General features: G+C 46.9%; 1 protein-coding gene across 2 annotated transcripts in view; it reads right to left on the bottom strand.

Annotated features, from left to right (window-relative positions):
• Positions 1-25,125, bottom strand: part of CREB3L2 (cAMP responsive element binding protein 3 like 2) — a 395,423-nt gene that overhangs the window by 182,980 nt on the left and 187,318 nt on the right. For both annotated transcript variants that reach the window (XM_030215916.1, XM_030215917.1), the window contains exons 6-7: positions 8,076-8,222; positions 7,280-7,338 (exon numbers count right to left, since the gene is read on the bottom strand). In XM_030215916.1, coding sequence (XP_030071776.1) covers positions 7,280-7,338; positions 8,076-8,222 — 206 coding nt within the window. The remainder of the gene's footprint in view (positions 1-7,279; positions 7,339-8,075; positions 8,223-25,125) is intronic.

The raw sequence follows: 25,125 nt of genomic DNA, 5'->3' as shown, positions 1-25,125 counted from the left end.
GGAGCAGGTAGTTGGAACAAGCAGGGAGAGGCTGGATCCGGCGGGCTGGATGGGCTGGCTGGTGGCCATCTGCTGCTATCGCTCATGCGTTGTATATGTGTAGTGCCTTTATCCTGGAGAAGTTCAGAATATCTCTCGGTGGGGCCCGAACATTGGAGAGGGTAGATGGTCGAATTGCAGCTCAGATCTTTGCGGGCAGGGGTGCAGTGCGCCGTGTGGTTCACTTAAGAGTGTGAAGGAACAGTTTCCACTCTGTGCGATGGAGTTCGGGCAACGGGGGCGCTCGTCCAGCGATGACCCAGCGGCGGTTACAATATTGGACAGGCGGTCACCATATCTCCGTGGCGCAAGGGCCCGTCTCACTCAACTGCTCCCTCCGCCTTAGACGGCTCCGGTAAAAATAATGGAGTCGCTGCTGAAAGAAATGATAGTTAACTTTCTAGAAGCCAACAGGTTACAGGATCTGAGGCAACATGGCTTTACCAAAGGAAAATCCTACCAAACAAATCTTATTGACTTCTTCGACTGGGTGACCAAAGAACTGAATGAAGGACATGTGCTAGATGTAATCTACTTGGATTTCAGCAAAGTCTTTGATACGGTCCCTTACAGAATCTGAGAGGACTGAACTTAGGACCCAAAGTGGTGAACTGGATAAGAAACTGGTTGACTGCCATGTGGCAGAGCATGATGGTAAATGGAATCCGCACAGAGCAAAAGAAAGTGAGTTGAGTGCCTCAGGGGTCAGTGCTGGAGCCAATTTTATTTAATATATTTGTGAGAGATATTGCTGAAGGATTAAAAAGAAAAATTTGCCTTTTTGCAGATGGAACGAAGATAGCCAATAGAGTGGTCTGGAGGGAGTAGACACCATGAGAAGGGATCTCCAAACATTAAAAGAATGGTCAAAGGTCTGGCAGTTAAAATTTAATGCAAACTTTAAATGGAAGACAAAAACTAATCATAAATCTAAAAACTTTTTTTTATCTCTAAAGAGATTTAAAAAGGCACTGTTTTAAGTGCCAATATTATAATTAATCCTTAAACAAATGAGTGTACACAGGCAACAGCCTGCACTGACATATAACAACCTTAAGTAGGGCTCTTATTATAGGCTCAATCAAATAACATGCAAAAAACACACAGTGATAAACTCCTCTTAACACAAAATGAGAAGAGAGAAAAGCTCACTGAGGAAAAAAGTTCCATCAGTGATTCTGAAAAACAAACATACCAAAATTGTGTCTTTTTTCTCAACCTACAAATTTGCCAAAAATACATATATACTCAGTTCCAAGGATAAAAGGGAATACCTGACACAAACTTATCTGACAGGAAATCTTCCAAATGTTCAAGTAACTCATCCAATCTGTCAAGATAAAGAGCCTTCACTTGTAAACGCACCACATCGGGGTGTGAAGCCAGAGAAGAGCCCGACACACTCCCCCGTACACAGGCCAAAGCAGCTACCTGTACCCGAAGGGAATTATATGAGAGACCCTGTGTAACCCTTCCTGCAAAAAAAGCTAACAGCTGAGGTACGGTAGCCTCAAAAGGAGACCAAGCATGGGAAGCACACCAAGCCTCAAAGGTGCACCAGACTCGAGGATAAGCAGACCACTCAAAAGCCAGGACAAAACACCAAAGTGGGAGGGATCCTTCATCTGCATCAGCCCCTGGACGAGAAGATCGGGGCTGGTCAGGAGCTGAAACAGAGGAGCAACAAGGCGGCAAACCAGATCTGCATACCAAAGACGTTGAGGCCAATCTGGGGCAATCAGAATGGCCCGCTCTCTGTGGCCTGCGATCCTGATAAGCACACAGTCGATCAGTGAACAAGGCAGAAAAACAAATGAGACCCTCCTACGGCCAGGGCTGAAGTAGAGCATCCAGTCCTGCCAAGCCAGCCTCTCTTCGACAGCTGAAAAATCTTGATACCTTGGTATTTCGACAGGATGCCATCAGATCCATTTCCGGTGTTCTCCATCTGCTGGTCATCCGACAAAATACCATCGTTGACAGCTCCCACCGCCAGATCCAGGAGATGATGACTGGGAAAATCCACTTGCACACTGCGCTGACCTTTAATGTGAACCCCCGACAGCAGAGGGATATGAGTCTTGGCCCACTCCAAAAGGCGAGACGCCTCAGCTGCCAGGGCATGACTGAGTCCCACCCCAACGATTGATATATGCCACCGCAATGATTGATATATGCCACCGCAGTCGTGTTGTCTGTCAGTACTTGTACAGGCTTGTTCACCAGCGAATCCTGAAAGGTTTGTAAAACGTTCAGGACCACCTGAAGCTCCAGATGGTTGATTGACCACACCGTATCCTGCGATGTCCAGAGCCCCTATGCGTGCCAGTGGAGACAATGGGCTCCCCAGCCCAACAGACTGGCATCCTTGACCACTACCACCCATTACCGAGTTGCTAGAGGCCTACCCTTCCGCAGAAAAGGCATCGCGGAGCCACCATCCCATGTTCTCGCTCGCCTTGGGCAGCCACGGAAGGTGCTGCTGATACTCCTGGGGGACAGGAGACCACCTGCTCAGAAGCGAGAACTGGAGAGGTCACATGTGCACCTGCACTCACGGCACTACTTCCAGTGTGGCTGCTATTGAGCCCCGCACCTGGAAGTAGTCCCAAGCTCAAGGACAGGACAATCCCAGGAGACTGAAGTTTGAACCTCCTCTCCTTGAGCAAGAAAACTCGACCTCAAGCCATGACAAAACCAGACTCCCAGATAATCCAGACACTGGGATGGGATGAGGTGTTTCTTCTGAAGGTTGACCATCCAACCCAAGACTGTAGGACAATGACCCGAGCAGTGGCCTGACGACTCTCCTCCACTGAACCCGCTCGGATCAGTCAGTCAGTGAGACGGGTGAACCCTGATGCCCTCCTTCCGCAGGTACGCTTCTACCACCACCATCACACCTTGGAAAAGGTGCAAGGGGCAGTAGGCCAGGCCAAACGGCAAAGCTCGGAATTGGAAATGGCAGCCTAGAATAGCAAATCAAGAGAAACCGCTCATGAGGAGGCCAAATAGGAATGTGTAGATACACTTCCTTTAGGTCCAGCGCTGTGAAAAGTTCTCCCGGCTGAATGGCTACCACTACAGATCGCAGAGTCCCCATGCGGAAATGCCAAATGGCTAGGCACAGGTTTATTTTCTGGAGATCCAAAATTGGGTGGAGCCCTCTTTTCGAGGCACTACAAAATAGATTGAATAGTGCCCAGCCCATGTCTCTGATGGAGGTACAGAGACCACCACCCCCAGGTCCAGGAGGGACTGCAGCATGGCTTCAACTGCCGCCCGCTTGGCAGCCATGGCGTCTCTGGACTCCAGGAACACCTTGCGAACTGGCAAGGAGAACGCGATCCAGTAATTTTCTCCGACAATGTCTAAGACCCACGGGTCTGAGGTGATTTTGGCCCAATCCTCATAAGCTGACCCCCTATCTTGATCCCCGAGGAGTGGACCAGAACACCATCATTGTGAAGGATGGGCACCAGACCCCTGCTATGCTGGAGCACCGGCGGGGCACTCATCACTCCGAAAGGAAGAGTACTGCTGAAATCTAGGGCGCTGAAAGGTCCCTGGAGGCATGACGAGCATCACGGAGGCAAGGTCTAGAGGACCCCCCCCCCCCCCCCCCCCACTTCACGATGAAGACTTGGTCTTATCCTCAGGAAGCCTCTGAGACTTAGAATCACCCAAATCCTTCAGTATCTTCTCCAGTTCCTCTCCAAAAGAAGCTTGCCCTGAAAGGGAAGACGTGTCAAATGCTGCTTGGACGCCAAATCTGCCGCCCAATGCCAGAGCCACAAAAGCTGCCGAGCTGAAACCGCCAATACCATCTGCTTGGCCAAAGACCTCACAAGGTCATAAAGAGAATCAGCCAGCTAAGACAACCCCGACTCCATAGCAAGGAACTACCAAAGGCCGGAGCCAACCCCTGGTCCTGCTCAACATCTGCTACGGCAAGCCCTGGCAGCGTAGGAACTACAGATGGAGGCCTGTAGGGCTAGCACCAATAGCTCAAAGGTGCGCTTAAAGGACACCTCTAGACATCAGTCCTGCATGTTCTTCAAAACTATACCACCCTCCATAGGGAAGATGTTCTTCTCAGTAACTGTAGTGACCAATGCGTCCACTCTAAGCAGGGCCAGCTTTTCCGCATGCTCTGCCGCAACCAGGTAAAGTCAAGACATAGCTTTGGCTACTTTCAAACTCCCCTCAGGATCAGACCACTGGGCCGAAATAAACTCTAAAATGGCAGCATGCACCGGAAAAGTCTTAGAAGGCTTCCTAGTGCTGGCCATCTTGGGATTGACAGTAGCCGCAGCTTGCACCTCGAGATCTTCAATGTTCAAAGCTTCCAGTGCATGACAGATGAGCGACGTTAACTCATCCCAGTGAAAAAGGTGGACCGCAGGAGGGTCATCAGACTCCTCCTGGAGAACTTCACTGTCTTCTATCTCATCCACTCAGGATGGACGAGCCTGTAGCTACTGACAGGGGACCAGAAAAAGGTCCCACAGACCCCATGTCTAAACCAGCCGAGATCCAACGTCACTTAAAAGCCAGATCCTACGAGGAAGGTTGCAGGGCCACCTATGACCCAGGAGCGGGGGTCCCCAGAGGGGCTACAGGAAACTGCGATGGGGGTAAGGCTCTCTTCAATAAATAAGCCTGGTAGAGAAGAATGAAATCAAGGGAGAAAAACTCCCCTGAGTCAGACGTCCCCAAAGGCAGACTGGAAAAACCTGCAGGAAGCCCCCCAGCAGAAGAGATACCCCCCCAAAGGCGCCACTTGCAGGCCAGGAACAGGCCGCAAAGATTCCCCTGCCATTAGCAGCAGTGAGGTGGGAACTGCGTCGGAAAGCATGGGAAAATGGCTGTACGTGCCTGAATCATCAGCGTGGGAAACAGGCCACTCAGGAGACAGACCTTCACTCAATCTCAAAATAGTCTCGGTACACCTGGCAAGATAGACGCCCGCCATCAACCTGTGCACCCCACAGCGGGAACACCGCTTTACAGACTCTGCCACCATGCACATGCTTCCTTACAACAAAGAAAATAATGCTGCCAAAAACTCACCGGGAGCGAGGCGCTAAACCAGTGCACAGCGGAAGCTCAAAGGGAAGGCTGCTGGCAGATTGACCCAGAGGAAGCACAGAGTGCAAGAAATATCGCTGCTCTGCCTACAGCTGCAGGGCTATCCCCAAAAAGTGCCATCTTCAAAGCATCTCCTAGCTTTTTTTTTTTTTTCTTTCAAGGCTGTGCTGAATTTGTTTTTTTTTTCTTTTAACTAGTGAGGTAGGCTACAGCCCAAAAGAAAGCCCAGAGACAGGGAGAAAAGGGTCCAAAGAGTGAGGTAGGGACCCATCAAGCTAAATATGCCTCCAAAGCTGGCCACCAGACCAGACCAGGTACCCCACCCCCCCAGGCTCAACTGGCTAAAAGGGCCCAGGAGCTGACTCAGGAAACAAATCTAGTAGCTGCTGAGATGCCATCTACCACCTGCTGGAGATATACCATATTGCTTGACTTATATTATCTTGAACATAAATTCCACTTTAATGCATTCAATAATATCAACATTAACCTTTGTTGTATTTTTTAATGACTTTGACATTACATCCTATCATTCATACATTCCTGATACAGACCCTTCTAAGAATATGACATACACCAATTCCCTAAACCCTGCTGCAATAATGTCCAACGTTATATGTACACCTAAAGATGGTCTTCTGATCTTGACGTAATAACGTCTAAAAAAGTTATATCGATAATCACACTCCAACGTATTCCACTTGCACTGCCAAATCACTCATCCAGGCAACAATAATGATCATATAAATTCAATAGGTGATACTTTTGTTATAAACACGGACCACCTCCACATTGGTACTTAATCTTTCACAGCAGCTGGGATAAAATCCATCAAAGGCACATCTCTTAGTTGGGCACCATCTGGATATCACATGTTCCAATCATGACTCAACCTTTGTCTTGGTCTCAACACAGACCGTGTTTCATATAGCTCCTTCAGGAGACATTGTATAAACAGCATATAAAATTAACATATTTCTACAGTACATCTGTACTTCCCGATTGGCCATACTAATCAATAAGATTGAAGTTTAATATTCCTGATTGTCCAAGTTAATCTATTCATGATTGAAGTTAATCCAACACCTTTATTTCTGATTATAAAAATGCACTTTCTGTAACTGTATACCTAATCCTCTCTATCTCCTTCACCTTAAATATGTATTTCTCTTCCGGAATTGGTGATCACCATTGTAGAAAATGTAAGCCACATTGAGCCTGCAAATAGGTGGGAAAATGTGGGATACAAATACTACAAATAAATAAACATACAAACCCATACATAACCACACATTTGACTTGAAATCCTTGCTGGAGATAGAGATATACTGACTGAAGGAGCAGCTTGCCATGTGGTATCACTGCCTTTGACTATGTAATCTCTATATCCACCTGCTGGTAGATGGACACAACCCACCAGTTCCTGGATTTATCAGGTATATTCTCTGAACATGGCTAGACAGATTCTGCTTCAGAAGTTGGAGAACAAGGCAGTGCTGGGCAGACCTTTATGGTCTGTGCCCTGATCGCGCCTGAATAGATTTGGATGGGATGGAGTGGAGCTTTTCAGGGGCTTCAATGATAACTTCAGAAATCTTAGGTCAAGGACAGTGCTGGGCAAACTTCGACGGTATAGGCCCTGAAAATGACAAGGACAAATAAAGAATAGGTATACATATAAAGTATTACATACCATAAGTAATGAATTTATCTTGTTAGGTAGACTGGATGGACTCTGCAGGTCTCTATCTGCCATCATCTACTATGTTACTATGTTCATTGTGTATTATGTTGCAACTGGACTCATACTGACAATTTGAAATAAAATGAATTAAGCATAACAAAATACACTGTATTCTGCCACCAGAACAGAAATGTAAACAACACAAACAGAACCAGTATGAAAATCGTGGAAAAATTATTATATATTATCATCTTTCCTTAACTCTGTATTCTGTAAGAAAAGATACATTCCTGCAGAAAATAAATCCTGTGCTGAAATATTATTTGTAGTTTGCACCAGCATTGTTCTCAGCTCTGTGAGAAATTTTCATTATAGGGCCAGGACACTACATAAACAGCTAGATTCCGTGCAAATGCTGTGACTAGGAAGAGAAGAGAGAGTGGAGAGGAAACAGACTAAAAGTACTTTCTCTCCAGGCTGTCCATGTATTCTTTCTTTTTCCGGCGACTTTCTTGAGCAGAAATCTGAAAAGACAAAGAATAAAACTCTGTCATAGGTCCACGAGGCTCATCTGCCTGCTATGAGCAATTATCTGGCATGGTAAAATCCATTTTCTTCCCCAGACCCTGAGCAGGAAGTTGTAGCACAAAGGAAACTGCAAGAACACAAATGAAAAATAACAGTAGTAATGAAGTAATAGAGCAGGAAGTTGTAGCACAAAGGAAACTAAAACACCACAAATGAAAAATAGCAGCATAATGAAGTAATAGATGCTGATGCTCAAGAAATACCCCCAACTCTCCTTCATGTATTTATAGACAAGATTACTATCTGTTGGATCCCTTCCTGTACACCAGCATTTCTCAAATTTTAATCCAGTAGGAACCTATTTTTAATACCTGAAAATCTGCAGGACCCCAGTCACTGACCAAAACAAACAAACCTCTACTCCCCACTCCTTCCCCTCACTCACTCCAAGTAAAGAAGTGATGGCGGCAACAATAGTCAAGAAGGGGTTTGAGATGGCACATGCTCACACACCCCCTGGACCTCTGTGCAGATTTCCAGTCTAAAAGGAGAATGGCTGGAGCCTTTGTACATCTGCTGATTTTGTGGCAAATGGTTACAACAGAGATCTAGAGAATGTCCATAATGGACAGGGAGGAGGAGGAGTCCGTGTTTCTCATGACTTCATTCACCAATACCATTTGGGGTCCCAACCCACAACTTGGTACACACTTTAACTCAGTTTTTGCCTCACCTTGTTCTTGATTTTCCTGCGGATCTTTTTCAAGGCTTTTTCCTCAACTTTGGTCAGAGGGAGCTTTGTGGGGACAGGGTATCCCTCTGCAATTAATGTCCTCTTTTCCTCCTCAGTTAGCATCAGTGGTCCAGTGCCTTGAAGCTTCTGTAAAATACCACAGATTATGGACAGGTAACAGTGAAGAGATAAACTCTTTCATTACACCTAAAATTTAGAGAAGGAAGTTTTAGCTCAAATGGACATGTGGTTTCTTTCAATATAAGAGATGGAACAACACAGAAGACAATTTACTGTAAAATAGGGCATTAAGAGTTGATCAGGAAAATGATTAGTCACTGCATAAATAGATGACTGTAGTCATGTCATCTTTAGTTGAGATCCACTGAGGTTTCATAAGGTAAGCAAGCTTAAAGATGTCCAGGTCTTGGATGGGAGGCCATTAAGGAGCACAGTAATCCAGACTAATGGTAAAAGTGTACAAAAATTTGATAGTTAAAACATTTTTATTAAATGTGTTTTCAAAACATACTTGTTTTTCTATTTAATCTCATTTTCTCGCTATTTATAAGAAAGGACTTCTCAAACCTATTCCATAAGTACATAAGTAATGCCACACCGGGAAAAGACAAAGGGTCCATCGAGCCCTGCATCCTGTCCACGACAGCGGCCAATCCAGGCCAAGGGCACCTGGCAAGCTTCCCAAACATACAAACACTCTACACATGTTATTCCTGGAATTGTGGATTCTTCCCAAGTCCATTTAGTAGCGGTTTATGGACTTGTCCTTTAGGAAACCGTCTAACCCCTTTTTAAACTCCGCCAAGCTAACCGCCCTCACCACGTTCTCCGGCAATGAATTCCAGAGCTTAATTACGCATTGGGTGAAGAAAAATTTTCTCGATTTGTTTTAAATTTACTACACTGTAGTTTCATCGCATGCCCCCTAGTCCTAGTATTTTTGGAAAGCGTGAACAGACGCTTCACATCCACTTGTTCCACTCCACTCATTATTTTATATACCTCTATCAAGTCTCCCCTCAGCCGTCTCTTCTCCAAGCTGAAAAGCCCTAGCCTCCTTAGCCTTTCCTCATAGGGAAGTCGTCCCATCCCCGCTATCATTTTAGTCGCCCTTCGCTGCACCTTTTCCAATTCCACTATATCTTTCTTGAGATGCGGCGACCAGAATTGAACACAATATTCAAGGTGCGGTTATAACATCCTCAGACCTGTTTTCCATACCTTTCCTAATAATACCTAACATTCTATTCGCTTTCCGAGCCGCAGCAGCACACTGAGCAGAAGGTTTCAGTGTATTATCGACGACGACACCCAGATCCCTTTCTTGGTCCGTAGCTCCTAACATGGAACCTTGCATGACGTAGCTATAATTCGGGTTCTTTTTTCCCATATGCATCACCTTGCACTTGCTCACATCAAATGTCTTCTGCCATTTAGCCGCCCAGTCTCCCAGTCTCGTAAGGTCCTTCTGTAATTTTTCACAATCCTGTCGCGAGTTAACGACTTTGAATAACTTTGTGTCATCAGCAATTTAATTACCTCGCTAGTTACTCCCATCTCTAAATCATTTATAAATATATTAAAAAGCAGCGGTCCTAGCACAGACCCCTAAGGAACCCCACTAACTACTCTTCTCCATTGTGAATACTGCCCATTTAACCCCACTCTCTGTTTCCTATCCTTCAACCAGTTTTTAATCCACAATAGGACTTTTCCTCCTATCCCATGACCCTCCAATTTCCTCTGTAGCCTTTCATGAGGTACCTTGTCAAACGCCTTTTGAAAATCCAGTTACACAATATCAACCGGCTCCCCTCTGTCCACATGTTTGTTTACTCCTTCAAAGAATTGAAGTAAATTGGTCAGGCAAGATTTCCCCACACAAAAGCCGTGCTGACTTTGTCTCAGTAATCCATGTCCTCAGATGTACTCTGTAATTTTGTTTTTAATAATAGCCCCTACCATTTTCCCCGGCACCGACGTCAGACTCACCGGTCTATAATTTCCCGGATCTCCCCTGGAACCTTTTTTTAAAAATGGGCGTTACATTGGCCACCCTCCAATCTTCCGGTACCACGCTCGATTTTAAGGATAAATTGCATATCACTAGCAGTAGCTCCGCAAGTTCATTTTTCTGTTCTATCAGTACTCTAGGATGAATCCCATCCAGTCCAGGAGATTTGCTACTCTTCAGTTTGCTGAACTGCCCCATTACGTCCTCCAGGTTTACCGTGAAGTAAGTAAGTTTCTCCAACTCGTCCGCTTGAAATATCATTTCCGACACCGGTATCCCACCCAATTCTTCCTCGGTGAAGACCGAAGCAAAGAATTCATTCAATCTCTCCGCTACGTCTTTGTCTTCCTTGATCGCCCCCTTTACCCCTCGGTCATCCAGCGGCCCAACCGATTCTTTTGCCGGCTTCCTGCTTTTAATATACTGAAAAATTTTTTTACTATGTTTTTTTTGCCTCTAATGCTATCTTTTTTTCGTAATCCCTCTTGGCCTTCTTTATCTGCGCCTTGCATTTGCTTTGACACTCCTTATGCTGCTTCTTGTTATTTTCAAATGGTTCCTTCTTCCATTTTCTGAAGGCATTTCTTTTAGCCCTAATAGCTTCCTACACCTCACTTTTCAACCAGTGAGGTGAAGGAAGCTATTAGGGCTAAAAGAAATGCCTTCAGAAAATGGAAGAAAGAACAGTCTGAAAATAACAAGCAGCATAAGGAGTGTCAAAGCAAATGCAAGTGACCCTGAATGAATGTACGAACTAAGGCTATTCAAGAATGTTAAAACTCGTGATGACTGTGAAATATTGCAGGAAGACCTTAGGAAATTGGAAGACTAGGCATCCAAATGGCAGATGAAATTTAAAGTGGACAAATGCAAAGTGATGCACATTGGAAAGAATAATCCGAATCATAGTTACCTGATGCTAGGGTCCACCTTGGCGGTCAGCACTCAAGAAAAAGATCTAGGTGTCGCTGTAGATAATACGTTAAAATCTTCTCTTCAGAATCATATGTAAGTTTAACAGTGTCTATATCCCATGTTGTAATAGTATGGATAAATGTTTCTTGCGGGGGTGGGGAGGGAAGGGGGGGGGGTTGTCTGGGGAGAAAACCGAAAACTATTTGACGTCGGAAGAAACACCGACAGTTGTCTGTTGTATTAGTTCCGTTATTGATGTGCTGTTATTGACTGAAAGATGATGAAAGCATTCTATTCTGTATGTTATGTCAATAAACAGATTTAAACATAAAATCTTCTCTTCAGTGTGAGGAGGCAGCCAAAAATACAAACAGGAAGCTAGGAATTATTAGGAAAGGGATGGTGAATAAGACCGAAAATACTATAATGCCTTTGTATCACTCCATGGTGAGTCCACACCTTGAGTATTGCGGTCAGTTCTGGTCACCATCTCAAAAAAGATATAGCAGAATTAGAAAAGGTTCAAAGAAGAGCGACCAAAACAATAAAGGGGATGGAACTCATCTCATATGAGGAAAGGCTAAAGAGGTCAGACTCTTCAGCTTGGAAAAGAAGAATGAGGGGAGACATGATTGAGGTTTCCAAAATTCTGAGTGGTGTAGAACGAGTGGAAGTAAATCGATTTTTTTACTCATTCCAAAAATACAAAGACATGGGGACACTCGAGGAAGTTACATGGAAATACTTTTAAAACAAATAGGAGGAAACATTTTTCACTCAACAAATAGTTAAGCTCTGGAACTCTTTGCCAGAGGATGTGGCAACAGCAGTTAAACTATCTGGGTTTAAAAAAGGTTTGGACAAATTCCTGGAGAATAAGTCCATAGTCTGCTATTGAGACAGACATGATGCAGCAACTGCTTGCCCTGGGATTTGTAATATGGAATGTTGCCATGATTTGGGTTTCTGCCAGGTACACGTGACCAGGCTTTGTCCACTGTTTGGAAAACAGTCGGACCATTGATCCAACCCAGTATGGCTAATCTTATGTTCTTATACACTAAAGTTCTAATATCATGCTTATGAGTGCTGAAGGTCTTACAGCTATGCTCCTGTCTTTGAGACCTGCCTGCATCACAGTAAAAAGACACTGAAGGGGAGCTGCATGTTGGATTTATTAATGGTTTTATAATAATCAAAGACGAATATCACAAGGCTTGCAGTGGCCTACCAGTAGAGAAGACACAGGCCAACACAGATTCTGGAAATGCTTGGGACAGATAAGGTAAGGGGTTGAGGGTCCAGATAAAAAACATGGAGAATATTCTTGATATAATGTGATGACAGGTGTTTGATAGGGTTTGAATGATGTGCCTGTAGACGGACCTCATTCTTTTCCCCTTTCCTTTAAAGTTCCCAGATTTGGCCTTCGTAATGTGGGCTAGTTTGCTTGATGTGTAAAAATATTTGAGTTCTTAATTGTACTTCTTTATTTCTTTGCAATTTGCTAGAATGTTATCTTTTACAACATTTAAAGTTATTAAACAAAAAAAAAAAGACATGAAGAGTAAGCAACTGATTTGATACTGAGCATGGAAAATTACATCATCGATTCAAAGTGAAAAGATCACAACTGGACTGGTAAATTTGGTCTTTTCTTGCCATAATTTACTATGTTGCTATGGCTACTCGATTGTTAATGTTGGATCAAGATAATTTTGTGGACTGCTTGATTTCTGAAGGCTTTTGGAGTATTCATTACAACCCATAATCCTAGAAAACCAATACAAACATATAATTGTGTTTTTCCTGAACAGACCAAAGGTCCTGGGTTTGAAACATCCGCCGCTTTTGACACTGTCAATCACAATTTACTTCTTTCCACACTGTCCTCATTTGGGTTCCAGGGCGCTGTCCTCTCCTGATTCTCCTCTTATCTCTCCCACCGTACCTTCAGAGTACATTCTCATGGATCTTCCTCCACCCCCATCCCGCTCTCTGTCGGAGTTCCTCAGGGATCTGTCCTTGGACCCCTTCTTTTTTCAATCTACACCTCTTCCCTGAGCTCGCTGATCTCATCTCATGGTTTCCAATATCATCTTTATGCTGACGACACCCAGCTTTATCTCTCCACACCAGACATCACCGCGGAAACCCAGGCCAAAGTATCAGCCTGCTTATACGACATTGCTGCCTGGATGTCCAACCGCCACCTGAAACTGAACATGGCCAAGACCGAGCTTATTGTCTTCCCACCCAAACCCACTTCTCCTCTCCCTCCACTCTCTATCTCAGTTGATAACACCCTCATCCTCCCCGTCTCATCTGCCCGCAACCTCGGCATCATCTTTGACTCCTCCCTCTCCTTCTCTGCGCATATCCAGCAGATAGCCAAGACCTGTTGCTTCTTTCTCTTTAACATCAGCAAAATTCGCCCTTTCCTCTCTGAGCACACCACCTGAACTCTCATCCACTCTCTCATCACCTCTCGCCTTGACTACTGCAACTTACTCCTCACTGGCCTCCACTTAGCCATCTATCCCCCCTTCAATCTGTTCAGAACTCTGCCGCACGTCTCATCTTCCGCCTGGACCGATATGCTCATATCACCCCTCTCATTAAGTCACTTCACTGGCTTCTGATCAGGTACCGCATACAGTTCAAGCTTCTCCTACTAACCTACAAATGCACTCGATCTGCAGCCCCTCATTACCTCTCTACACTCATCAACATGCATGGGATATGCATAAAGGAATCCTGTGCAGTAGGAATGGATCCTCAGAAGCTTAGCCAAAATTGGGTGGCGGAGCAGGTGGGGAAGAGAGGTTGGTGGTTGGGAGGCGAGGATAGTGGAGGGCAGACTTATACGGTCTGTGCCAGAGCCGGTGATGGGAGGCGGGACTGGTGGTTGGGAGGCGGGAAATACTGCTGGGCAGACTTGTACGGTCTGTGCCCTGAAAAAGGCAGGTACAAAACAAGGTAAGGTATACACATATCAGTTTATCTTGTTGGGCAGACTGGATGGACCATGCAGGTCTTTTTCTACCGTCATCTACTATGTTACTATGTTACACTCATCTCCCCATACGTTCCTACCCGAAACCTCTGCTCACAGGACAAATCCTTCCTCTCAGTACCCGTCTCCACCACCGCTAACTCCAGGCTCCGCCCATTCTGCCTCGCCTCACCCTATGCCTGGAATAAACTCCCTGAGCCCATACGCCAAGCCCCCTCCCTGCCCATCTTCAAATCCTTGCTCAAAGCCCACCTCTTCAATGTCGCCTTCGGCACCTAACCATTATACCTATAGTCAGGAAATCCAGACTGCCAAAACTTGACATTTCGGCCTTTAGATTGTAAGCTCCTTTGAGCAGGGACTGTCCTTCATTGTTAACTGTACAGCGCTGCATAACCCTAGTAGCGCTTTAGAAATGTTAAGTAGTAGTAGTAGTAGTAGGTATAGTTTACCGAGTCCAGGCTGGATCACACATCATCAGAACAGTTTGATTCGAAGGAATTCGTAATGGTAGTCCCAAGACCAGATTAATATGAGAGAACCAACCACAACAGTCTCTGAGCAGACACATAACAAAGATGCATTCCTTCAGCCCTTGTGCGGATTGATTCAACTGGAAATTTAACATCCACTTGCTTTGTCTCACACGTATCCAAGTAGGCAGCTGTTGATCATTTCTATACATCAGGGATGTCCAACCTAGTCCCTTGCCAGATCAAGTTTTCAGGATTTCCTCCATGAATATGCATGAGATCTATTTGCATAAAATGGAGGTAGTGCATGCAAATAGATCTCATGCATATTCATCGGGGAAATCCTGAAAACCGGACTGGACTGCAGCTCTCAAGGACTGAGGTTGAACAACCCTGCTCTAGACTATTTTTATTAAAATTATGTGTGTTGGATATTGTCGACTGTTCTCTGGCCTCGCTTCTCCAACTAGAAATCAGTCCATGATCCTCCTTGATTTGGCTCCTTCACTCTCCTCAAGGGTCACCTCTCCCGTCTCGGTCTCCAAGACAGAATCGTCTCTCCTTACAAGGAAGAGCTCAGTCTTCAACATCCTTAGGCTCACCTGTTGAGAGGTCTTTATTTAGTTTTTCCCTGTCCAGTTGCTGTGAGTCCTCACTCCCCACCAATCAACAGCTTTATGTTTTCTAGAGTCCTGGAGAAGGACCGTGGTTGGCTGCCGAGGGAACATCTGGGAATGGAGTGGATACTGCGCCATTTATGGAAGAAAGAGTTTATAAACAGCTTGAGAATCTGAAGGTGGATAAAGCTATGGGGCCGGATGAAATACATCCCCGTATACTGAGGGAGCTCAGAGAGGTTCTGGCAGGACTTCTTCAAGATTTATTTAATAGATCTTTAGAGACAGGAGAGGTACTGCGAGATTGGAGACAAGCAGATGTGGTCTCTCAACAGAAAAGTGAAGACAGGGAAGAAGTGGGAAACTACAGACCAGTAAGTCTCACTTCGGTGGTAGGAAAAATAATGGAGTCCATGGGTTACAGGACTCGAGCCAACATGGCTTTACCAAAGGAAAATCCTGCCAAATGAACCATACTGACTTCTTTGATTGGGTGACCAAAGAACTGGATGAAGGACGTGCGCTAGATGTAATCTACTTGCATTTCAGCAAAGCCTTTGATACAGTCCCCCACAAAAGACTCGTGAATAAGCTGAAAGGGTTGAACTTAGGACCAAAAGTGGTGAACTGGATAGGAAACTGGTTAACCGATAGGTGGCAGAGAGTGGTGGTAAATGGAATCCGCTACTTGTGACCTGGATTGGGCACTGTTGAAAGCAGGATACTGTGACCCAGTATGGCTATTCTTATGTTTAAAATGCGCTTGTTTTTCCACAACTACCTGTCAACACTGACTTGAGTCCTGTCGGATCTCTACAGGACTTCCCCCCCCCCCCCCCCCAAACCACCCAGTGATAGGATATACACTCTGTCACAGTTATCTTGATGTAATTTATATAACAAACTTACATTGATAAAATGAATTTTTATCTGGCTGACACCTAATCTAAGTATTTTCATACTGTTAGCATTTCTTCATTTGATCTGGGCTTTTTTGTTTATCTGTGAACGGTTATCTCATTCTCTTACATTTGTCTTGTGCAGACATGTTATGGGGTTAGAAGGTAAACTGCTGATACCATACCTATAACATCCACAACATGTCCCAGGAGTGTGGTTAAACAGCTTCCTTCAACAATGACATTTTTGTGGTCTTATTGGGTAGACGAAAGGTTTTTGCCCAAATTCTCAGTAGCAGAGCACAGATAAATACCAACTTAAATTAAACTGAATTTTAAGTTCTTCACTTTATTACAAACACTAACTCCTCCAAAATCTGCATGGTAGTGAGCATGGATCAGATTCCCCTGCTCGATACGTACTCTTGATCACTCAACTGTTCAAACACATGAAACCCCCCCCCCCCCCCCACCCAATATGATGTGATGACTACTGAACACTTTGTTAAGACATATGGGGCTATTATCAGGCCAAAGGGCAACATGCACTACTGGGGGTGGTGTTTCTCTAACACAAGTACAACACACTCACATAGAGATACATCCAAGTTCAAGTAAAGATCCTTGAGATCCTGAGAACATTAACTGGTCTCCTTTATTTATGAGGGATATGACTGTCATTCTCAACTTCTCTTTTAGAAGGAATGTACTCAAGGCCCTCAGATCTATTATTAGAGGATATTGTTCTATTTTTTGAGGGGAGGACAACCAACAAATTCTTGGACTGCAGCTCCTGTTTTCATTCCTAAAGTAGAGTAGGCCTTGACTGGTTTGATCTACAAATGGGAAATCAACTTTTTTCTTTGAACAATTCATAATGGAAAAACAAAGTAATGAGAAGGCAATTTAGAAGGATTCTCAACAAATGTAACTGATAGTCTTCCTTTTTTTATTTACAGAACCTGAGATTACTAGAGGCCAAGGATTTACCATAAAACCTTAACTTTCCCCCAACAGAATAGCTCCTCAATACAAATACTAGTTATGCCTTGTAGGTCCAGTGATATCTTCCACTGATTTTGACTGCGTTGACAGGTAAGGCTTTGGCCTTCTGAAGTTTTACTTATGCAGCCCTGACACGACACTTGCTGCTGATAGAGATGAGTGGAAGAAGGATAAAGTAAGCAAAAATGGTCTCCTCACTAGTCAACTCAACTACTTGTTTAACATAAGATTAGCCATACTGGATCAGACCAATGGTCCATCTAGCCCAGTAACCAGTTTCCAACAGTGGCCAAGCCGTCACAACTACCTGGCAGAAACCCATATCATGGCAACATTCTATGCTATAAATTCAACAGCAAGCAGTTGCTTCTCCATGTCTGTCTCAATAGCAGACTATGGACATTTCCTCCAGGAATTTGTCCAAACCTTTTTTAAACTGAAATACGCTAACCGCTGTTACCACATCCTCTGGCAAAGAGTTCCAGAGCTTAACTATTCGTTCAGTAAAAAATTATTTCCTCCTATTTGTTTTAAAAGTATTTCCATGTAACTTCCTCAAATGTCCCCTAGTCTTTGTATTTTTGGAACAAGTAAAAAATCAATTTACTTCTACTCATTCTACACCTCAATCATATCTCCCCTCATCCGTCTTTTTTCCAAGCTGAAGAGCCTAACCCCTTTAGCCTTTCCTCATATGAGAGGAGTCCCATCCCCTTTATCATTTTGGTCACTCTTCTTTGAACCTTTCCTAATTCCGCTATATCATTTTTTGAGATACGGAGACCAGAACTGAACGCAATACTCAAGAGTGCAGTCGCTACATGGAGTGATAGAAGCATAATAGTATTTTCAGTCTTATTCACCATCCCTTTCCTAATAATTCCTAGCAACCTGTTTCATTTTTTTGGCCACCGCCACACACTGAGCAGAAGGGCTGACCCCCAAGGTGGACCCTAGCATCAAGTAACTATGATTCGGATTATTCTTTCCAATGTGCATCACCTTGCATTTGTAAACATTAAATTTCATCTGCCATTTGGATGCCAAGCCTTCTCATTTCCTAAGGTCTTCCTGCAATATTTCACACTCCACATGTGTTTTAACAACCTTGAATAGTTTTGTGTCATCTGCAAGTTTATCACCTCACTCGTCATTCCAATTTCCATATAATTTATAAATATGTTAAACAGCACCAGTCCCAGTACTCATCCCTGTGGCACTCTACTGTTCACCCTCCTCCATTGAGAGAAATGACTCATTTAACCCTACCCTCTATTTTCTGTCCAATAGCCAATTCCGAATACATCCTATCCCATGACTCTTTCTCAGGAGTCTCTCATGAGGAACTTTATCAAAAGCTTTCTAAAAAATCTAGATACACTACATCAACCAGCTCACCTTTATCCACAGGTTTATTCTCGCCTTCAAAAAAATGAAGCACATCGGTGAGGCAAGACTTCCTTTGGCTGAACCCATGCTAACTCTGTCCCATTAAACCATGTTTGTCTATGTGTTCTGTAATTTTATTCTTTATAGTTTCCACTATTTTGACTGGCACTGACGTCAGGCTTACCGGTCTAATTTCACGGATCACCCCTGGAGCCCTTCTTAAAAATCGGCGTCACACTGGCCACCCTCCAATCTTCAGGTACTATGAACAATTTTAACGACATGTTACATATTACTAACAGCAGATCAGCAATTTCATGCTTGAGTTCTTTGAATACCCTTGGATGTATGCCATCCAGTCCAGGTGATTTACTACTCTTTAATTTGCTAATTTTGCTCAATACTTCTTTCAGTTCCACATCAACGCCCTTGAAAAGCATTTTCGGTACAGGCAGACATCTTACATCTTCTTCCCATACACCAGGCGGGGCTGGTGTTTGGGAGGCGGGGCTAGTGCTGGGCAAGACTTCTACGGTCTGTGCCCTGAAACGGCAGATACAAATCAAGGTAAGGTATACACAAGAAGTAGCACATATGAGTTTATCTTGTTGGGCAGACTAGATGGACCGTGCAGGTCTTTTTCTGCCGTCATCTACTATGTTACTATGTTCCTTAAAGACTGAAGCAAAGAATTCATTCAGTTTCTCTGCTACGGTCTTGCCCTCCCTGAGTGCCCCTTTTGCTCCTTTGTGATCTAATAGTCCCACAGATTCCCACGCAGGTTTTCTGCTTCTGATGTACCTGAAAAAGGTAAAATTATGTATAATCATACCTGATAATTTTCTTTCCATTAATCATAGCTGATCAATCCATAGACTGGTGGGTTGTGTCCATCTACCAGCAGGTGGAGATAGAGAGCAAACTTTTGCCTCCCTATATGTGGTCATGTGCTGCCGGAAACTCCTCAGTATGTCGATATCAAAGCTCCATCCGCAGGACTCAGCACATAAGAGAATTACACCCACGAAGGGACACTCTGCCCAGCTCACCACCGCCGAAACGGGGGAGGGGAATTAACCCAGCTCATCCCCACACAAGTGGGGGAGGGGAATCCGTCCAGCTCATCCCCGCGGAGCGGGGGAGGGACACCACACCCGCCGATGCGGGGGGATCTGGCTTATCCTGCAACCGCAACCGCGGGAGGAGCTGACTGACCCTAACACCGCCGAAGTGGGAGGGGTACAAAGCTGCCCTACAGCCGCACGAAGCGGGAGGGAGTGCCGGCAGAATTTATGTCTCAATCCAGCCCCGTAAAACGGGGGGGAGAGGAATGCAGCAGCTCACTGTAACACAAACTCGTCTCAACTCTTGAAGAATCCAAGTGAAAAAACTTGAACACGAAGTCTTTCTGAAGTAACTGAAGACTAAACTTGAACCTGAAATGCAACCAGAATAAAAACAGTACAGATATCTGGGAGGGGCTATGGATTGATCAGCTATGATTAATGGAAAGAAAATTATCAGGTATGATTATACATAATTTTACCTTCCATATCATCAAGCTGATCAATCCATAGACTGGTGGGATGTACCGAAGCAGTACTCACCCAGGGCGGGACATTGAAATCCCTGACCTCAACACTGAAGCTCCAAACCGGGCCTCCGCCCGTGCAGCCACAGTCAAACGGTAATGCTTGGAGAATGTATGAGCCGAAGCCCAAGTTGCCGCCTGCATATCTCTTCCAAGGAGACGGATCCGGCCTCTGCCATCGAGGCCGCCTGAGCTCTTGTGGAGTGAGCCTTCAGCTGGATAGGCGGCACCTTCCCCGCGGCCACATAAGCCGCTGCCATGGCTTCCTTGACCCATCTTGCCACTGTAGGCTTAGCAGCCTGCAGACCCTTACGAGGACCTGCAAACAGGACAAACAGATGATCCGATTTCCGGAAATCATTGGTCACTTCCAAGTATCTGATGATGACTCGTCTCACATCCAGATATTTAAGAGCAGAGTACTCCTCTGGGTAGTCCTCCCTACGAAAGGAAGGGAGACAGAGCTGCTGATTCACATGGAAGCGAGAAACAATCTTGGGCAGGAAGGAAGGCACTGTGCGAATAGTCACTCCTGCCTCAGTGAACTGCAGAAAAGGCTCTCGACAAGAGAGCGCCTGGAGCTCGGAAACTCTTCTGGCTGAAGCGATAGCCACCAAAAAGACTGCTTTCAACGTCAGGTCTTTCAGAGATGCCCTTGCCAAGGGTTCAAAAGGCGGCTTCTGCAATGCTCTTAGCACCAGGTTGAGAATCCACGCAGGCACCACTGAGTGCGGAGGAGGGCGCAGGTGAGTAACTCCCTTGCGAAAGCGCACCACATCTGGCTGCGAAGCCAGGGAAGCACCCTTCAGGCGGCCCCTGAAGCAAGCCAGAGCCGCTATCTGGACTTAAAGGGAACTGAGCGACAGGCCTTTCTCCAGACCTTCTTGCAGGAACGCCAACACTGAAGAATTGGAGCAGTGAAGGGAGAAAGTGAGCCTGCTTCACACCATGCTGCAAAGACACGCCAAACCCTGGCGTAAGCAGTAGAAGTAGAGCGCTTCCTCGCTCTCAGCATAGTGGCGATGACCTTGTCTGAGAAGCCCTTCTTCCTCAGACGCTGCCGCTCAATAGCCAGGCCGTAAGACCAAAGGTGGAGGGATCCTCCATCACCACGGGACCCTGATGTAACAGGCCCTGCTCCACTGGCAGCCGCAGAGGATCGCCGACTGAGAGCCTGATCAAGTCCGCATACCAGGGACATCTGGTCCAATCCGGACCACCAGGATTACCCTGCCGGGATGCTTTGCCACCCGGACTAGCACCCTGCCCAACATGGGCCAGGGCGGGAACACATAGAGAAACTCTTGTGTCGGCCACTGTTGGAGAAGAGCATCTACTCCCAGGGATCGAGGGTCCCGTCCTCTGCTGAACAAGCGCGGCACTTGGCAATTGGCCGATGACGCCATCAGATCTAGGCTCGGCTGGCCCCAGCGCTTCGTGATGTCCAAGAACGCCTGAGCAGATAGCTGCCGCTCTCCGGGCTCCTGCTCCAGGTTCGCTTCCGCCCACTGGCATAGATTCATAGCCTCCTTAGCTAGAGGGGCGCTCTTGGTACCTCCCTGGCGGTTGATATAGGCCACAGCCGTGGCATTGTCCGACAGGACCCGTACAGGCTTCAACACCAGTACCGGGATGAACTCCAATAACACCAACCGAATGGCTCTGAGTTCCAGGAGGTTGATAGACCACTTGCCTCTGCAGGAGACCAGAGCCCCTGCACTGTCCTTCCCAAGCATTGGGCTCCCCAGCCCATCAAAGAGGCGTCTGTCGTGACGACAATCCACTCCGGGGTCACCAGAGGCATTCCTGCAGACAACTTGTCTGTCTGCGTCCACCAGCTCAGCGCCTTGCGCACTGCTGGGTCCAAGGGAAGGCGCACAGCAGAATCCTCCGACATCGGAGTCCAGCGCAGCAGCAGAGATAGCTGTAGTGGTCTCATATGAGCCCTGGCCCAGGGCACTACTTCCATCGTGGCCGTCATAGAGCCCAACAGCTGCACGTAGTCCGAAGCCCGAATAGGAGAGGCTACTAGGAACTAGTCCACCTGAGCCTGAAGCTTGACAATCCGATTGTCTGGCAGGAACACTCTGCCCACTTGGGTGTCGAATCGAACTCCCAGATACTCCAGGGACTGAGTCGGGTGCAGCTGGCTCTTCTTCCAGTTGATGATCCATCCCAGGGAGCTCAAAAGAGCAACTACCCGGTCCATAGCTTTGCCGCACCCTGCATAAGAGGGGGCTCGGATCAACCAGTCGTCCAGATAAGGATGGACTTGTACTCCTTCCTTTAGCAGGAAGGCCGCTATGACCCCCATTACTTTGGAAAAGGTCCGCGGAGCAGTAGCCAACCAGAAAGGGAGGGCTCTGAACTGGAAGTGTCGTCTCAGGACTGTAAAACGCAGAAAGCGTTGGAGAGGAGGCCAGATGGGAATATGCAGGTACGCTTCCTTGATGTCCAAGGAAGCCCAGAACTCTCCTGCCTTCAGTGCCGCTATAACAGAGCGGAGAGTCTCCATGCGAAAGTGCCTCACTTTCAAGGCCCGATTGACCCCTTTGAGGTCGAGGATAGGCCGGACAGAACCTCCTTTCTTTGGTACCACAAAGTAAATGGAGTAACGTCCCTTGCCAATCTGATTTTTTGGCACCGGAACGACCGCACCCAGGCGGATCAGGTTGTCCAAGGTCTGCTGCACTGCCACAGCTTTGACCGGAGACTTGCAGGGAGAGAGTACAAACCCGTCTCTTAAGGGTCGGCAGAACTCTAGCTTGTAGCCGTCTCTGATGACTTCCAGCACCCAAGCGTGTGAAGTTACTGTGGTCCGCTCACCCAGAAACGAGGACAGACGTCCTCCAATCTGCACTGGGGCGTGGACCAAGGCCCCGTCACTGGGCGCGAGACCCTGGGGGAGGACCGGAGGGAGCACCTCCGGGACGGCGGTCTCTGCGAAAGGAATGCTGCTTGGGGGAGAAATTCCTCTTGAAGGAAGAGGGGGCAGAGGAGCCCGACCTGCCCGGGCGGTACCGACGGGCTTCCTGAAACCGTCCTCTGGAGGTACCGGGACGAGTACTAGCCCGAGCCCTGACCTCTGGTAACTTCTTGCCCTTAGACGTGCCGAGATCGGTCACGATTTTGTCCAGCTCGACCCCAAAGAGCAGCTTGCCTTTAAAAGGCAATCTAGCCAGGCGGGATTTAGAGGCGTGGTCAGCAGACCAATGTTTCAGCCAAAGCCACCGCCGCGCAGAGACTGTCTGAGCCATGCCTTTAGCTGAGGCTCTCAAGACATCATACAGCAAGTCTGCCAAATAGGCTAGGCCCGATTCCAGGGCCGGCCAATCAACCCTCAAGGAATGATCCGAGGGGGAAGCCCGCTGCACCATAGTCAGGCACGCCCTGGCCACATAGGAACCGCAAACCGAGGCCTGCAAACTTAAAGCAGTTGCCTCAAAGGACGACCTTAAGGCCGCCTCCAATCTTCTGTCTTGGGCGTCCATTAGGGCCGTGCCACCTTCCACCGGCAAAGCCGTTTTCTTAGTCACCGCAGTGATTAAAGAATCCACAGTAGGCCACAGATAGGCCTCACGTTCACTTTCAGGTAAAGGATAGAGGCGGGACATAGCCCTAGCCACTTTGAGGCTCGCTTCCGGGACATCCCATTGAGCCGAAATTAAGGTGTGCATGGCATCATGCACGTGGAAGGTTCTAGGCGGGCGCTTCGTCCCCAGCATAACGGCAGAGCCAACAGGGGCTGAGGGAGAGACGTCCTCCGGAGAGGAAATCATCAAAATGCCCATGGCCTGCACTAACAGGTTGGGCAAATCCTCTGGGCTAAAAAGCCGCGCTGCAGAGGGGTCATCCGCTCCATCCGAGCGGGGATCCGTCTCCTCCAAGGAATCCGCAAAGGACCGTTGGGAGACCTCAGACACGCTGCCCTCATCTACATCGGAGGAGACAAAGTCCTCCAAGGCCTGGAAATCAACCCGAGGGCGTTTACCTCTGGGAACCTCAACCTCTTTATCAGAAGAGGGAGCAGGGGCAGCGTTTTGCATGAGGAAAGCCTGATGCAGCAGCAAAACAAACTCGGGGGAGAAACCCCCCAGACTGTGCACTTCCGCAGCCTGGGCAACAGCCCTAGACGCACCCTCAACCGGCGCTCGCAAGAGCGGGGGAGAGGCATGCTGCGCATCCAAAATGGCGTCCGGCGCGACACTCCGCGAAGGAGCCGCGCGGGAAGAACGGCACTTAACTGTAGCCGCTTTTGTGCCGTCGCCCAAATTAAGGGCGTTCATGGCATTAATGTCTCCAACCTCAAGGGCGGCCCACGAAGAAGCCGTCCGAGCCGCGTGGCCGGCCAAGATGGCGGAGGCGAGGAGCGGGGGATGGGCGTTTATGGCGGGAAAAACCGCCACGCCGGAGGAAGGACCGAGACATTCATCGGTCACGAAACTGTCACCCAACAAGGGCGAATCAGGCTGTAAGACCCCCGCATCCCCTCTAGAAGCGCTCAAACGATCCGGGGAGCGACCCTTTGCGCCCTCGCCCTCCGACGCCATATGCCACGAGGAGAAGAATCGGGGAACCCCCTGCCCGCTATAAAAAGGTAAAATTACCTGCTTGCCGCTCCGAGCTGTAACGAACTGGTGTCCCAGTGAGTAGCTGCAATGAACGTTTAAATAAACGTCGAAATAAACGCCTTTAAGGACGTTTAAAATTTTTTTTTTTTTTTTTTTTTTTTTTTTAACGGAGCCAGCGGGAGGGGGGAGAAAAGGAGGGACCTGGCACCACCAGGTTTGCACTTGCTCAAAAGAGCCCTCAACCCCAGGCCTCAACAAAACCTAAGGATTAGGCTTGGAGGCCTAGCCAGAGCTGCTGCTGTGTGTGACCACCACCTGCTGAGATAGAGAACATACTGGGGAGTTTCCGGCAGCACATGACCACATATAGGGAGGCAAAAGTTTGCTCTCTATCTCCACCTGCTGGTAGATGGACACAACCCACCAGTCTATGGATTGATCAGCTTGATGATATGGAAGTTACTGTTTTAGCCTTTGCGGCAAGCTTCTCTTCATATTCTTATTTTAGGCTTCTTATTAATGCTTTGCATCTGAGTTGC

The sequence above is a fragment of the Microcaecilia unicolor genome, chromosome 10 (genome assembly GCF_901765095.1).
Source record: "Microcaecilia unicolor chromosome 10, aMicUni1.1, whole genome shotgun sequence".
Classification (NCBI taxonomy): domain Eukaryota; kingdom Metazoa; phylum Chordata; class Amphibia; order Gymnophiona; family Siphonopidae; genus Microcaecilia; species Microcaecilia unicolor.
This window is presented reverse-complemented; position numbering and strand designations above follow the sequence as displayed.